The 17,079-nt window shown below is 35.1% G+C and overlaps 1 protein-coding gene across 2 annotated transcripts; it reads left to right on the forward strand.

Moving 5' to 3' along the window:
* The first annotated feature begins 234 nt into the window (after positions 1-234).
* On the forward strand, positions 235-16,900 carry LOC110737927 (phosphoglucan phosphatase LSF1, chloroplastic-like). Of its 2 annotated transcripts, XM_021918275.1 has the most exons (10): positions 235-922; positions 2,832-2,938; positions 3,695-4,154; positions 5,395-5,463; positions 5,553-5,674; positions 6,327-6,542; positions 7,001-7,106; positions 7,249-7,361; positions 14,834-14,978; positions 16,351-16,900. In XM_021918275.1, exons 1-10 carry the CDS (start codon positions 656-658, stop codon positions 16,468-16,470), a joined length of 1,725 nt encoding a protein of 574 aa, XP_021773967.1. In that variant the 5' UTR covers positions 235-655; the 3' UTR covers positions 16,471-16,900. The 2 variants fall into 2 exon arrangements, with proteins under 2 accessions (XP_021773967.1, XP_021773968.1); XM_021918276.1 differs by lacking the exon at positions 235-922 and having other exon boundaries at positions 2,832-2,928.
* The last annotated feature ends 179 nt before the right edge of the window (positions 16,901-17,079 follow it).

Genomic DNA, 17,079 nt, shown 5'->3' on the forward strand with positions numbered 1-17,079 from the left:
TAAAAAAAAGTTAATTTGCTGGCAACCAACATTCCATTTCTGCATTGGCCCACACACGACCATTGCCGTATTGAGTAAGTATAGGCCCATACCTTGTATAGTCCATACCAAATTCCTTTTTTTTTTGTTTCTATTTATTTCCTCCGTTCAATAATAATTGCAACAAATGAATATTTTATATCTCACAAATAACACCCCTTTGTTGCAATTAATATTTAACGGAGTAAATATACTGTTATTATTGATAAATATACAGTTATTGTTGATTTTATACTATTATTTTTTATTTTATATTGTTATTATTCCAGCGAGATTTCTAATGGAGAAAGAGGGAAAGAGAAAAGAGCGTATTTTATTATTATATAATTATTGTTGATTTTATACTATTTATTATTAACTTTTACACTGTTTTCGCCCTTTGGTACGGTCCATACATGGTAAAGGTCCATCACACCTCGTATTGTATTTCTGTTACCCAGCACACAAAACGCGCACTTCCTCAAAATTATCACATCATATATCCACCTCGGATCTCTCTACTTGACTACTTCTCCACTCACTTCACTCTCATATTCTCTCTATCTCCTCTTCTGCGCACTCTGTTCCACCGTCATCGACCGCTTGAAACATCATCTCGTAATTACATTTTCCTTCAATGTCTTTGTGCAATGGTCTGATGTCTTCTTCAATTTGGAGAACTGATTTTACCTTAAATGGAAGCATTGATCTCATACTTAGGCGCACCAATGGGCACAAATACTTCAATCACCCAATTTATAGGGTTTTTGCGATGTCCAAGGACAATCAAACTGCCTACAAGATGAATTTGAATGAGTATATGGTCACCTTAGATAAGCCTCTCGGAATTCGCTTCGCTCTTTCGGTTGACGGCAAGGTTTTCATTCATTCTCTCCGAAAAGGGGTAATTTAATTATACTCCTAATTACTCTCTCAGTTTTGATCATTATTTTTTACTGCCGTGCAATGTATGGGTTGAATTTGATTGAATTATCTTATACCAATCATATTGAAAAGAAAAAAAATACTGTACACTTTCTGTAATATTAAAAATTTAAGGTTAAAGCCAGATATAATATATTTTCATTAATATGATGCAAAGCTTATATACTACTACCTACATTTCTTATTAATTGCAACAAAGGAATTTTTCATGTCTCACAAATTATTATAACTCTTTGTTGCAAGTTGCAACTAATATGAAACGGAGGCATTATATATAAAATGTGATCCTGAACCTTAATACTCCCTGTTTTCAGATGTTCGTGTCATTTGGTTGGACTTGAGAGATTCCATGACAACTGGAATCTAACAATTTAACTATTTTTTATATTTCAAAACATTCACCTGCGATCATGTTCGATTGGTCTAGATTTCTAGCGTCTAATTGTTGTAAATTTTTTTCATAATACTTAGTTTGAGATATTAAATTTCAATATTACATTACAAACTGTGGAAAAATCAAATAGGACAAACAATGAAACATAGGTTAGTAGTAAATGGAGGGGTTAATGCTACCCTTCACTATAAAAAGAAAAAATAGAGATAAATAAAAAATAGAGATAAATAAAAAATATAGAATTTGACAAGTGAAACTAACATTTGACAAGTGAAACTAACATTTGTCAATCACATAGTTATCAATGTAAAAAAATTTGAAGAGGATGGGTTTCAGTTTATTGAAATCAGGGGGTAAAGTAAAAAATGCATGATGACTTTAATAAAAAGAAATATGCAATGATACATGGTGATTATTGCACAAAGAATAAAATAAAATGTAAATGCAAAAGAGGGAGGGACATGTGGCATTTTGCAAGCGAATTTTCATGTTTTAAAATTTTGATATTGATATAGATATAGATATCACTAATTGATAATCTTAAAGCACTCGTCACGATGAATGAAAGCAAAACCCCACATTACTATTTTATACACTTTTGTATTTTTATACTGGGAATAATGTAGAGGTAGTTGCAAGATCACAAACAAGAACTTCGAAAAGAAAAAGAAATTCATTAACGGTGTGTTTGGATTGAAGGAAATGAATGGAAAGGAAGGGAAGGGAAATAGAGAGATGTGATATCTTTCATTTGGAAAACAAATGAAGAACGAAGGGAATTGGAGGGGAGAGAAATGGAGGGATTAAATTGTAGGAAAATGATCCCTCCAACCATGGAGAAATTTGGAAGGAAAACTCACCATTCTTCCCTCCCCTTCTTTTCCTTCCTCTTTCTTTATCCAAACACACTGTAAGTAATGTATTGAAGCTTTTAGTTATGATATGTTTGGATAGGCAAAAGGGAAGGATAAGAAGGAGAGGGAGGGGAAGGGGGAGGGAGGGGAAGGGGTAGGAAGGGAAGGGGATGGGAGGGAAAAATAAAGTGTTTTCCTTCCAAATCTCCATTGTTGGAGAGATTAATTGCTTACAATTTAATCCCTCCATTATTCTCCCCTCCAATTCCCTTCTTCCCTCATTTATTATCCAAATGAAAGATAATTCATCCATCCATTCTCCTTCCTTTCCCTTCCCTCCATTTCATTCAATCCAAACAAGTGTTTAGTTTTTAGCTCTATAGTTTTTACTAATATGATCTATGGTGTCCTAAGGGCTTCTTCAAATCTAAAATGCTATTGCACTATTGGTTAACAAAGTTATTTCAAAATCACACATAAAAAATGTTATAAATGTTCTATCATTGCTTATGCTTTCCATTCGTTTGTTCTTTTTTTATTTTATTTTTTTTATTTATTTTTTTTATTTTTTACGTAGCCCTATCATTTTCCTTAATAACTATTTGTAATTTGATTTATAGGGGAATGCGGAGAAATCAAGGATAATAATGGTAGGGGATACTTTAAAGAAGGCAGGTGATTCTTCCGATGGCCAGTTTTTAGAGATCAAGGACATTGGTGATGCACAGTATACATTTCTTTTACTTTTAAACTTCTGTTTTTCTAGGCATTTAACCTTTTGGGTATATTCTCATTTTTGAATGATTTGTTCTAATACCCCAATTGTTTATTTTTTTGAGATGTGAATGACGTATAATTCCAATTTCAATCAATGAAATCATGAGAGCACACTTAATTAGTTAATTACTGGCCTCATTCATTATGTATAGTTTGGACTTATGGAGTGTGAATAATTTCTTATTCACGAGGAAATTGGGCAAGCATAGTGAGGAAAAATAGTTCATTACTCATCCATGCAAGGTTTAATAAACATGTGAAATGAACAGGGTTTTGGGAAGATATTGATTTCAGTTGTAGATGAGTAATTTGTTGTCTTATTGTTTTGTTTATGATCAAAGAGGCTACTCATATACAAAGTATAATGGAAGTTGGTCCACCTATTAACTCGGTTTCCCTATAGCTGAGTAAGGAATCTACCCGCTTGCGAAAATTACTGAAAAATAGGGGGGATACTTTGTCAGTTTTCACAAATGAGAAGTGTGTTTCTTATAACTTAATATTGTGAACTATTATGAATTTACTTTTGAGAAAAGTCACATGTTAATTATATTGGGAATTTCTTATAATCTTAAATACCAATGTGCCTAGAAACATATACTTGATAGCATTACTTATCTTATTAATGGACTATTGAATAAAAAGTTAATAAACAATTATTGCTTGTTCAGTTGTTGATGGCTTGATTCTTGTATGTTTTTGTCAGGAGTATGCTCAAGGAGAAAGTTGGATCTTTTAGCCTTGTTCTTGAGAGACCTTTTTCACCCTTTCCAATAGAAGAGTTACTTTCAATGAATGACCTTGATATTCTTTTCAATAGAGGCCGTGTCCCTGTAGCCACATGGAGCAAGACCCTAGTGGCTTCAGCTTTGCAGGGGTCTAGTGAGAGTGGTGGGAATTCAGGTTTTGTAGTGTTCTCTTCAAAGTTTCTTGTATCACGGGCATGGAAGATGCTGAATGGGCAAAATGGAAATGGTTATCTGTTATCACAACATAACAGTTTACCAGCATCACTTACCCAGCTTGTTTGCATATCTGTGGAAGAAGATTCCACTGATGCTGAATGGTCTCATGGAAGCTTTCCGTTAGGTGAATATACCAAGGCAATTGATCGTTCTAAAGGAGAAATCTACTATAACCATTCTCTTGGTATGCAGTACAGCAAGGTGTGGTATTCAGATACCTTATTTAGTGTAGCTCTCTCTTTCTCCCCCCTTCCCCCCCCCCCCTAATTTAATTTATTTGAAGTATTTTTTTTTATATAAAAAATTCAATTTGTTTTGTTGAAATACTAGTTTAATCCTGTGCGTTCGATTAAATAGTTATTATTTGTTTAAAATAGTTGTCAATATTCTTTATTCAAAAAATGTGTACTCATAATCATAATCTCATCAATTAATTTTGATAGAAATATTGTACTTGTATTTATTTAGTCTTGAACTTAGGAAGAAAAAAAAAGAGAAAAAACAGGATAATGTCAAAAATACTTTTGGCGGGAAAAAATTTCATGAGAAGTTGACATGTGTCCCTTAATGATGTCAACATGTTTTGTTTTAGTAATAGTTAATAGATTAAGGTACATGTCTTATCTATATAAGGTACATATTCTAAAATTATATAAGGTACATGCCCTAAAGGCATAAGGTACACGGCCAGTCCTTTTTACTATAATAAAATATTTTAAAAATAAATATTTTTATAATGTTGAGTTGTTACTTCCAAAGTTTAATAATCTATTTGTAAAATCCATATAAAGTTAATGTTTACAAAATTATAATCTAAAGAACAAGTAATGATAAAAGGGACTGGCTTGGTCTTCAAAGCTGACATGATTATGTAATTATAGTCAGTATTACTTATCCCATATTTCACAAATCTTGATCTTAATTTCTTTGGTTAGCCTTTTGCTTTTCCATCCCTTTGATCTTTGGTGGCGAAATTTTAAACTCATCATATACACCTTTAGGCTTTTAATTCTCCAACTGAGCAATAATCTTAGCAAAACTTACAAAATCATGTAAAATACTTTCGATTATAAAGCAAGTGAAATAAGTAGAAATCTGGGGTCTAATGCCCACTTATTTCCTAAAAACAGGTTTTTAACATGAAAGAGGGGAAACCATTGCCGTTAAATGCACTTATCATTCATGAACCCTAATATTAAAGTATGTACCCTCCAATTGTCACTTTGTGGTGTAAAGTGATTAAACTTAGCTGTTAACATATATTTCTATGTAATACATTATCAACCAATTTGTCACATAAGCCATCCAGGCTAGATATTGGGCAAAATTGTAGTTTACTTCAAGCGATGGTTCGTTTGTCCACAATATGTTTTTTGCTTGATGTTTATGCAATAGAGAGGTTTTATTACTTATATACTTTTTATGTTTGTGTTTTTGTCAGATAACTGAACAGTTATATGTAGGTTCCTGCATACAAAGAGAAACTGATGTTGAGGCTCTAGCGAGTTTGGTGAGTGCTGTGGTAGTCATCAGCATGATAATTCTAACAACTATAGGAGGCATTGATGTCATTACTGAGTTCTGACAAATATGTACCAGGGAATCACTGCTCTCTTAAATTTCCAGAGTCCGATTGAAGCAGAAAACTGGGGAATCAACTCTAATTCTATCAAGGAGTGTTGCCATAAATGTGATATTCTGATGATCAATTACCCCATAAGGTGACTGGAGCCTCATATCATATATGGTGTTTTTCATTTCTTATCTTGCATTGTGTTTATTAATCAGAACTTCAGAAGTGGGCCTGAAGTCATTCTCATATGGAGCTCTTCTTACAACAAACTACTTAGAAATTTGAATTTTATTAAATAATTAATTCCTGATTATACATATTCTTTGTCCTTATCAATGTGACTTATGAGAAAGTAAATATCCTTACTGTAACTTCTTAAATAGACCTAGTTCACATTAATGTGGACCATTAATGTTAGGGTCACTATGTTGATAGGTTGCTATATTCAAATCAAAGTCCTTATATTAATAAAAAGGTCAAAATAAAGGTTATTATGTTGATATAGAAGTCATTGTGTTATAATAAACGTAATAAGAGATTAATATATTTTATAATTAGAGTTTTATTATACTGGTCAATATGAGTAATAAAGGTTACTATATTAAAATTAGGGTTACTATGTTCAACATAACGTTGGCTGGCACGTGTAGACCTCAGGTCTACAAAAATATTATTTTGAACCAAGTCCACGCATGTTTTTCCTATTTGTTAATTTTGCTTTGGCTTTTATCACCCGGTTTTGCTTTTTCTTTTTTTTTTTTTTAATTTTTTTTTTAATGTAATTTATTTTGAATTTACAGGGAAGGAGATTCCTTTGATATGAGGAAGAAACTGCCATTTTCCGTGGGACTGTTATTGCGCCTGTTGAAAAAAAACCACCGAGTTTTTGTCACTTGTACATCAGGGTTTGACCGTTCTCCAGCATGTGTCATTGCATATCTGCACTGGATGATGGACACTTCGCTAAATGCAGCTTATAATTTTGTCACTGGACTTCACACTTGCAGGGCTAACAGGTGCTTCTCAATATAAAGACATCAGTAATTAAGTTTCCGCTGTCACTAAAGTAATCCAAAATTACCTTCATTTCCCTTTCCTTGATCTTTTTTACTCATATCTCCTCTATCCTTTCTCCCTGTCAATGGGCAGAGTAAAGAGCATTCAAAACAGAAACTTAATAAATCTTTTGAGGTCTGCCACACAGACTTTGTGACACATTGAGATTAAATATTTTCTTGAAAGAGGTTCAATGGAGAGAGATAAACGGTAGGAGAGGTAGGATCTGAATTTGTTTGAGAAAATTATTTAGCATGCTTTATATCACTGTCTTAGGAAAGTTACTCTGAACAATGACAGGCTATTTATGACTGTTATTATCAAGTTCCTCTTATCTGCTTTTTTCTTTTCTCTTTATATTTAACTTAGGTTGTAATGCTAGACATTTTAGAGTTAAACAATGGAGAACTGAATGCAGGCCAGCAATAGCTTGGGCAACATGGGATCTCATAGCCATGGTTGATAAAGATAGACATGACAGGCCAGCGACCCATGCTGTGATATTTGTCTGGAATGGACATGAGGTAGCTAATTTACTTATTTATTTAGTTTTCAGGGCCTTTTATAGTCTCTCTTGTTTGCGTTTGTAATTCTAAATTCATATTTATTAAATAGTCTGTCTCTTTACATTTATTTATGTGATTCTTAATCTATTTCTAATGGCAGGGTGAAGATGTGTGCTTGGTTGGGGATTTCACTGGTAATTGGAAAGATCCAATAAAGGCAGTGCACAAAGGAGGGCCAAGATATGAAATTGAAGTTCGGCTACCACAAGGGAAGTAAGTACAAGTTTTTGTACGCAGTATCGCATCAATTAATGATTGCTTTAAGTTTGTGCAACCAAGTCAAATAGTTGGAGATAGAATTTGTGGGGTGCAGTGGCGTACACTATGGTACTCAAACATTGTTGTTTCGGCCTAATATCCCAATTGATATGTCCTACTAAAATGTGTTGTAGAATCTATATTGGATACTATGCTAGGCAGTTGAGCATAGTGGGCCTAGAAGACTGCAAAGCCACCCAAGAAATAAGCGAGAAAGATATGAAGATAACTTTACAGAGTCTTGAACTTTGTCAAACTTGCCCAAAATTACATCACATCTAGATTAATATTAGGCCTAGAGTTTAGATTGACCCTAATCTAGGACTAAAGCATAGGACTATTGTTTGTTTTAGAAATTGAGTTGACGTGAGGGATTGCAGAAGGCTTATCACATGATATACATTCATGCATTTCTGTTAATCCAAAAATCAAATTCCATAGTTGTGATAGTATGTTCTTTTTATGTTGTCACCGCGTCTTAGGATGGGACAGGTCCATATGTTTTAAAGTTTCAGCTATGCCTACCGCGGGACTCATACATCTATCATAGGATATGCAGTCAACCATTGGATTTTTTTTTTTTTTTTTTTTTTTTTTTTTTTTTTTTTTTTTTTTTGGTGGCCTGGTGGGTGTTTCTAGGAAAGAATTATGATTTTTGTAAATAATAATAATTATTATTTTATTATTTTTTTAATTTTAAAGTGAGAGATAAAGTAGAAGAGGAGATAGAGAGAAATAGATGATTCTTTTTTAATTTTCAGAATGAGATTACTAGTGAGTTTATAGCATTATTTATACAACAACAACAAAGCCTTAGTCCCAAAATCATATGGGATTGGCTAACATGAGTCATTACAAGGAACCGTCCGAAAGACAAAAGCACAACAAGATAATCAATTGAATGTAAGTTTGAAATAAAAAAAAGGTGTACAGTGAGAAACAAAGAGTATACAAATAAAATTTAAAAGAGTTTTAAAGAGTGGTAAGGGAATAAAAAGGAGAGGAAAAACATGTGAGTAAAAAACATGAAGGTTTGAGTAAACTATGAATTTTTTTTTTTCCGTTCTTTTTGAAAGAAGGAAAAAAAAATATTTAGAGAACAAAGTGCCAAAACAGGCTACAAGAGCACACTGTACAAAACCTAACAACAGGCTAACAACAAACAAACCAAAACAGAGCTTTACAATAGGCAAGCTATTCAATATCTATTGATCCTACTTGTCTTCTTAGGCATCACCTCAAAGATCCTATTGTAGATTTCGTCCAGAAGCTTCTTCACAACTCTATCTGGGCTTTGCAAGCATCAACTCCAAACAGAATATTTCTTTGCTGTCAAATTCCTTGTATACTACTCAACTGAAGATTACACTTTCTCCAAATTCTGCGAACTCCACTGAATTCCAGGGCTTTGTTCACAATCTTACAGCATACTTAGAGTATGTCTACACTCAAAAAATAAGTGATCCACAGTTCATCACTCAAATCACACAAATGGACAAGTTTGCTCAGCCATGATTCCATACTGTACAAGTTTAGACTTGACTCTGATTCTCTTCCATAAGATCATCCAGTAGGTAAACCTATGCTTAGGAATGTTAAGTCTATTCCAAGCCCAACTACACCAGGGCAGTTCTGGATGCTCAGGATTTAGGCTTTAACCATTTGTGTCCACTTGCCACTTTATAGCCTTTAGCATTAGCAATCCAAGTACCACTTGTATAGCCTGTTTTAATTTCATCCTTGATTTTCCAATGTGCTTCCAGGTCCAACTAGCTGTTGTAGCACATGTAGCCCTCTTCCAACTCCTCCCTTTCAAATAAGTGATCAATCTATTTTAGCCATAAGCTATCTTGTTTACTAGCTATATTATATATCTGCTTGCCTAATGCAGCCTTCAATCAATCAATCAAAGCCTTAATCCCATAAGTGGGGTCGGTTAACATGAACCAAATTTGATTATTCCGTGTAGTCATCGACATAAATCTTTCTCCTCCATCCCTTACGATCCAATGCTTCATCCTCATGCAAATCCATTCACTTCATATCCTTCCTAACTCCTTCCAACCAAGTCATTTTCAGTCTCTCTCTCCCTCGTTTAACCCTCCATGGTCCTACTCTTCCACTCTTTGCACCGGTGCACCTTCGGGTCTCCGCCTTACATGCCCAAACCAACGCAAGCGATTTTCCCTTAGTTTATTTGTAATGTCTGCCACACCTACTTTCTTGTGAATAACCTCATTTTTGATTCTATCTCTTAGAGTATTCCCACACATCGACCTTAACATGCGCATTTCCGTAACCTCCATCTTTTTAATGTGCTCCTTCTTAGAAGCCCAACATTCTGTACCATAGAGCAATACTGGTCTTATGGCAGTCCTATAGAATTTTCCTTGAATTGTAAGGGAATGCTTCGGTCACATAACAATCCCGTGGCCGCTTTCCATTTAAGCTACCCCGACTTAATCTTGTGAGCCACGTCTTGATCAATGTCACCATTCTTCTGGATGATCGACCCAAGATACTTAAAGCATACACTCATGGTCAAATCCTTTCCATCCAAACTCACCACTTCATTGCTTGTCCCCCTCTGAGTACCAAAACGACATACCAAATATTCAGTCTTACTCCGACTCAGCTTAAACCCTCTAGATTCTAACCTTTGTCCCCATTGCTCCAACTTAGTATTAACCCCATCCTTAGTTTCATCTACCAAAACGATATCATCAGCGAACAACATACACCATGGAACCTTCATCTTGAATTGGTCTAGTTACTTCATCTAGAACCGTTGCAAAAAGAAAAGGGCTTAATGCAGACCCTTGATGCAATCCGATTATAATAGGGAAATCTTTTGTCAACCCTCCACATGTCCTCACATTTGTTGACACATCCCGATACATATCCTTAAACAGGTCCACGTACCTTCATGGGATACCTTTCTTCAACATTGCCCACCAAAGTACCTCTCTTGGCACCTTGTCCATATGCCTTCTCTAAATCAATAAAGACCATATGGAGATCCTTCTTCTTTACCTTATAAAACTCCATCATTTGTCTTATCAAATGGATTGCTTCCATAGTAGATCTCCCAGGCATAAAACCAAATTGGTTATAAATGCTTGTGCATGCCCTCAACCTATGTTCAATCACCCTTTCCCACAAATTCATAGTGTGGCTCATAAGCTTGATCCCTTGATAGTTAGAACAATCTTGTGCATCTCCTTTGTTTTTACAGACCGGGACCAAGGTGCTCTTCCTCCTTGTAGCCGTCCATATCTTGTTGAAAAGGTCTGGTAACCAATCAATACCAATCTTATCCAAACACCTCCACACCTCTATCGGTACACCATCAGGGCCAACCGCCTTTTTAGGCTTCATCTTCTTCGGTGCAATCTCCACCTCTACTCTCCTAATCCTCCGCATATACTCCATGTTGATTTCTTCATTACTCACGGAAGTATCTCCAGTCACAACTCCATTACTTCCATTAAAAAATTCATCGAAGTACCCCTTCACCATGCCAATATCCTTCCTTGTCTCTTGTCTTCTCTTTAAATGATCTTTTCTCCCTCCTTGGAGTCAAGCTTTTCATAAACCTCCTGATAAGCCTTCTCTTTTGCTTGGCGAACAACTGCCTTTGACTTACTCTTAGCCTCTTTATACGCTGCAAAGGTTTCTTCACTTTTACATTTTCCCAAGGCTAGATAACATTCCTTTTTTTTGCTTAATTATTGCTTTCACCTCTTCATTCCACCACGAAGTATCTCTCGAAGCCCTTCCCCTTGATTCCCCTAAGACCTCTTTAGCCACTCTCAGGAAATAGTTCTTCATTCGTAACCCAGTCATGTTTGGATCCACCTCTCCATCCCAATCCGCCTCCTTAATTACCTTTTGTGTAAAAACCTTAGCCTTTGCATCCCTTAGAGTCCACCATCTTATCATTGGCTCCTCTTGTCTTCCTTTTTTCTTCGCCTTCTCTTTCAAACGGATAGTCATTACCAAAAGCCGGTGTTGGGTGACCGCACTCTCTCCTGGGATGACCTTGCAGTTTAGGCAACTTTGTCTATCCGTGCTCCTTGTGAGCAGGAGATCTATTTGTGAGCAGTTTAGGCAACTTTGCCTAATGCAGCCTTATTCCATAAAAAACAATCATGAACTCCCAGACCTCTTTCCTTCTTATTCCTGCAAATTATCTCCCAAGCAACTGGGAGCACTCTTGTAGATATTTCTTTACCATCCCAAAGATAATTCCTACACATCCTCATCACCCCAGCCAGCACTCTTAGAAACAGTTTGATAATATTGATTAATATATATAATGCTTTAATAAGCATGAGTCTAATTAAATGACAAATTATGTGAAATTTGTTTGAAAATGTCAGAATATAAACTCTTTACATACACTCATGGAAAAAAAACTCGGCCGTTCCGTTATATAACGCCCGCTTTGTAACGGGTTTCGGACCGATCCGAAAAAGGCCGTTATATAACGCCGAATTGAAATTCACTCCCAAATCGGCGAGTTGGCGTTATGTAACGGTAGAACGCTAAAATCCATTAAATCAGATTGTCTCAAGTTATAATTATGATCCATTTCTATTTTACCTTTCATTTTTAACAGTCCATCTTTCAAAGTGAATGTAGGATGGCCGATTTAGTGCTGACATTGCTAAAATATTTCCCTGTAACTATCATCTAGGTTATAACAGTGTTTTTTCTATCCCCCTAGGTCTGAACATATTAATGCCCTACATAGCTTATCAGATCCATGTTCTCTTGATAATACATCTGCAGCTACATTACATTTTCCTGATCACTCTGATATGGGATCTTATAAAAAAAAATGCCCATGAGCTTAGAGAGCTGTAATTGCTTAAATGGAATTGAGATCTTTTGTTGAAGGAGACATTCAAGACTTTTTTAATCTGTCTTTATGACAAAATGACTTACCACGAGGCTTCCCATTTTTGCACTTCAAGTGGCTCTTTTTTCATATCTGAAATTTTTTTCATAAAGTTCTGCTTGTAAAACCAAAAGCCGCCTTTTCTTGGAGTTGGATGCATTGGTGTCCACTGCAAACACCTTTGCAAAATCAAGAACCAGTGCTGTGACTAAGGTTTGTTTCAGTGTTTCAAAAGCCACTTGTGGAAATTTATTCCACATATAATTCCTTTTTATTTTTTACAGCTCCTGCAATATGGTTTACATATTACAGTAAATCTTGCATATACCTGTAAAAACTTTCTGTACTAGCCACTTTGCTACTGCTGCTATTATCTTAGGATCAGTTGATGTACCTGTGAATCAGGAATTCAAGCTTGTCAATATCAAAGCTACATTCACTTTTTTTTTAATGAACATTGCATTCTTTGTTATGAGTTAAGCAGTTCTTTCACATGTTTCTAGTGTTCAGAATTTTGCCTAGCTGTAAACTAAAAAAACAAAAAACGAACTCACACTTCCTTGGAAGTGTTTTAAAAACTTGGCTAATCCATCATGGGAAAGATGCAGGGCATTGGTTTAGACAAAAGGTGTTACAACTCTTTGATCCAATTTGCTAAACACCAATTCATCTATTAACCTTTCAATTACTGGAATAGGAAACTTTTCCTTCACTGTTATAAAGGAATTTTACACAAACTGAAAAACTGGAAACATTTCTTATCCCACATGGCAGAATTGTTTCCATCAAACCTGGGAAATTCGATTTTGGGATTCGTACCTAGGATTTCGTTGGATTGGCCCTTTGAGCTGAAACGTAATTTTTAAAAGAGGGAGTTGGAGTAGATCTATCTCTTGAAGCAGAATATACACTATCTCCCAAACTATAGAAGCTTAATCAAATACTCAAATATTTGATCCATCTTAAAAATGTCAGCATTCCATTGTTCTTGAGCATTCATTTTCCAGCGCATTAATTGTCTCGTTCATTTGCTAAACTTCACTCGGGAATTAGTGCCTTTTTCCAACAATTGAAGAGAGTATGTTGTGAATTATCAAGTTTTCAGAATTTGGTTAATATCTGAATGTACTTTGTTTGAACTCTCAGTCGAGCAATCTATCAAAGAGGTGTTGGGTATGATTCTGGATAATAGTATTTTTTTAGGATGCTTTCTTAAGAAGTGCTGGCTTAAAATAGAATTCGAGGACCCTGCAAAATCTTGATCAAACCAAGCTCTTGTACCAATAATGCAGGATCAAAGATCATTGATTAGATTTTTAGGAAAGAATAGAAAATGAGAAAGAATAGAAGAGGAGGTACAGAGAGAATAAGATGAATCAGATGATTGTCATTAAATTTTCAGTATGAGGTTACAATTTAACTTATAGTTCAATTAATAACAAGAATAAAGCAACATCAAACTAACTCAGAACTCAGTCTAAAACAGAAGGAAAAATCTAACTGAATTTTTGTATTCTACTTACAGTTATAAAAAGATGTGGTTAATAACGGGTTCGCCACCAAAACTATCCTAAAGCCAACATGATGAATTTATACTAATATTCAGCTTATTTGTTGCTTCCATATTATGAGGAGAAGATTGATCATCTTGTGAGTGGAGAGTGTGTATGACACTACTTGACCTGTAATACATGTGATTTGTCTATAGAAACACAAATGTGGCATAAATCTAGAGAGTGTATGACACTACTTGACCTGTAATACATGTGATTTGTCTATAGAAACACAAATGTGGCATAAATCTAGAGAGTGCAAAATTTTTTGTTAGGTTTCAAAAACCCTAGATCTGAAAATTCAAGTTGTAATGAAGAGGAAGAAAAATAAAGTTTGCCTGCAGGTAGAGCTCTTATATGTTTGGGGAGGGTGGTAGCGTCATGAGTCGTACTATTTATAGTATTATAAAATACATTTTATGGGATAGCATTAATTTGCTCTACCAGCTGTCACTAATCTTATGTCACAAAAAAAGAGACAAAAAACACTTGTTTTTATCTATTTTACACCTGACATTAATCTCCTATTCTAACAATAACATTTTTTTTCTCATCCTATCTGTAAGGACCATAACTGCCAAAGTACTAATCCTCCATTCCTGCCAATTAAAAATAGAATGAATGCCCATTGATTTTAGTTTGAAAATTTTAAATTTATAAAACTAATAACAATTGTTTCAGTACATTTTCTGTCCCTGAAAACGTGTCCCTAAACCTTTAACAAATTCAGAAATTGAGGTGTTCTTGTTCCAATGGTGTTTGAAAAATGCCATCAGCCCCCGGGCTTTTAGGGGGATGTTTTTATATCAAAGTCAAAAACAAATATTGCAATCAATCTGACCTGTACAACTATGTTTTTGCAGTTTTCTTAATTCCCATAGTTGCAACGTTTGTATCATATTCTCCTGGACCTTATTGCATGAAGTGGCCCATCTGTGTGTGTGTGTGTGATTTAACCATTTCACTTGCAGGTACTACTACAAGTACATTGTTAATGGCCAGTGGAGGCACTCGATGACTTCACCAACAGAAAGAGATGAAAGTGGAAATGTTAATAATATCATTATGATTGGTGATACAGCAAGTGCAAGGCCCTCTGTCCAGCAACACATAAAGGTTGGTTCTGTTCATTTTTTTTTTTTCCCCCCCCCCCCTCATGTCTTCATATGTATGTGTTTTCCATGAATCTTAGGGTACTAGTCGTGATCATTTTCCCAATAAGTCTCACTGCTTCTTTCTACTTCTATGAACAACAATGGAATTGGTCCTTCAACTTTGAACCTCTGTTATTAGCTATCCTTGTCAGTAATAGCATGTAGCACAAAAAAGCATATGGTTGAAGATTCTGGTAATGTGGTGTATGAGGGGAAGAATTGCACTTGACAACATAATACTTTATTTTCTTAGTATTGATGATAGATTAGTCGAATGATGACTTGGAAGAATTCTTCCTAGCATCTCTATGCATCAGCTATTTTGCCAACCAAGTAATATGTAATCATACCAAGCAAAGGTTGGCCTATTGGTAAGGATTGAACCTTCCAACCTTGAAGTTGGAGGTTTACCTACCCTTCTCCCCTGCTTTCAAAGTGTCTAGCCTGCAAACTCAGGTCGCAGTTTGACCTATGAGGGGTTTCGGTCCAAAAGAAAAGTTTTGCCTACCTAAATAAAGGTAATTTGAAATCTTAATTCAAGCAATAACTGGAATGGGATACTTTTGGAGAATTTGAGGCTTATAGAGCTGGGAGTGGGAACGAAAATTTTCTACGTGTCTTAGGTTTGTTTTGTGGGATAAGAATTTTTGTTGGTTAGTTTGTGATTGAGAATGGACAGCTCACTTTACCAAAGGGGGATGGAGGTAGCACCGTAACAAAGGATGAGACAGAAGTAACTGACTTGACCATATTTTTAAGTGATTTCTTATTATTAGTCCAACTATCACTTTATCTTTAATCCCTGAATTTCCATTTTCATGTTTGAAATGCCAATTGAAAGTTAATGGATGATTATGCTACTGTAATTTGCTTGAAGAGTTTGGAGGACTGGCTCTTGTTTCTATGGAAAATCATTGGCTCATTTCCACACTATAATGATAAGCAATGTTTATTATTGCATATTAAAGCCCTTTACAATTGTTACCATATGAGATAGTAATGGACTCACATAGTCAAGTGTATAAATGAGTATGTATGGCTGATGTATGGCTTAAGAAGCTCTCCTTTTAACTTTTGAATCCTCATTTGATTTTGACTATTAATCTTGACTGTTTATGCTGTTTTACTTCCTGTTATTATTGATGTTCCTTTCATCACAATCTATTAAATATATTCTCCATGCAAAGTTCAAATCATTTGAGAATTGTTGGTTACCTTCTGGTCTTGTTTCTGTCTTTCAATTATATCTATTTGTTATAAAGCCCATCGTTTTCATCATGGAACACATCATAAATGAGCCATTATGCAGCAAGTAATGTTGTTTATTTTTACAGGATGCTAATATTGTGAAGGTCATTGAGAGACAGCTGACAGAAAACGAGCGCTTTATGCTGGCTAAAGCAGCACGCTGCATTGCTTTCTCTATATGTCCAATAAGATTGGTGCCCAAGTAGCCCCTTAAACAAGCTTCTAAAAAGATTATTTTGGAATGAAAGGCGAAGTCTTATGAGAGTATAATCAAACCCAAATGAGTAGCTGCGTATTTGTGGTGTATGTGTAAAAACTTGTAACATACACGCTGTAAGATTATGGCAAGTTAATAGATGTCTATGTGCAAGATGATACCGGATGTGGAGGATTTAATTTGCCATCTTTGGGCCTTAGTTGATCATTGAAGCCACTATAATGGAAAAAGGTAATGATACAATGAAAATTCTAGGATGTAAAAAATTAGGGAAAGCCTTGTGAAAACAATTTTATTTAGGAAAAATACACTTTATTAATCCCAACTATGACCAATTTACTTTGAATAATCTCAACTTTCACCTCCGTTTTCTTCTATCAATCCCGAAAATCGGTTACCTGCTGAAAAGGTTTTTTTTTTTTTTTTTTTATAAAGAATTAAAATGCCACGTGTGACTTTTTCATTTGTCCAAAAAAAAAAAACCCACAGCCACCCCTTCATTCCCTGATTCGGCCATCGGGAAACCATCGCCTTCCTCTGCCCCGTCCCCCCCTCCCTATCCTCATCGAAAACATACCCCTTCCCTAGTTGCAAGCCC

This window comes from Chenopodium quinoa, unplaced genomic scaffold, assembly GCF_001683475.1.
Source record: "Chenopodium quinoa cultivar QQ74 unplaced genomic scaffold, ASM168347v1, whole genome shotgun sequence".
NCBI classification, from domain to species: Eukaryota; Viridiplantae; Streptophyta; class Magnoliopsida; order Caryophyllales; family Amaranthaceae; genus Chenopodium; species Chenopodium quinoa.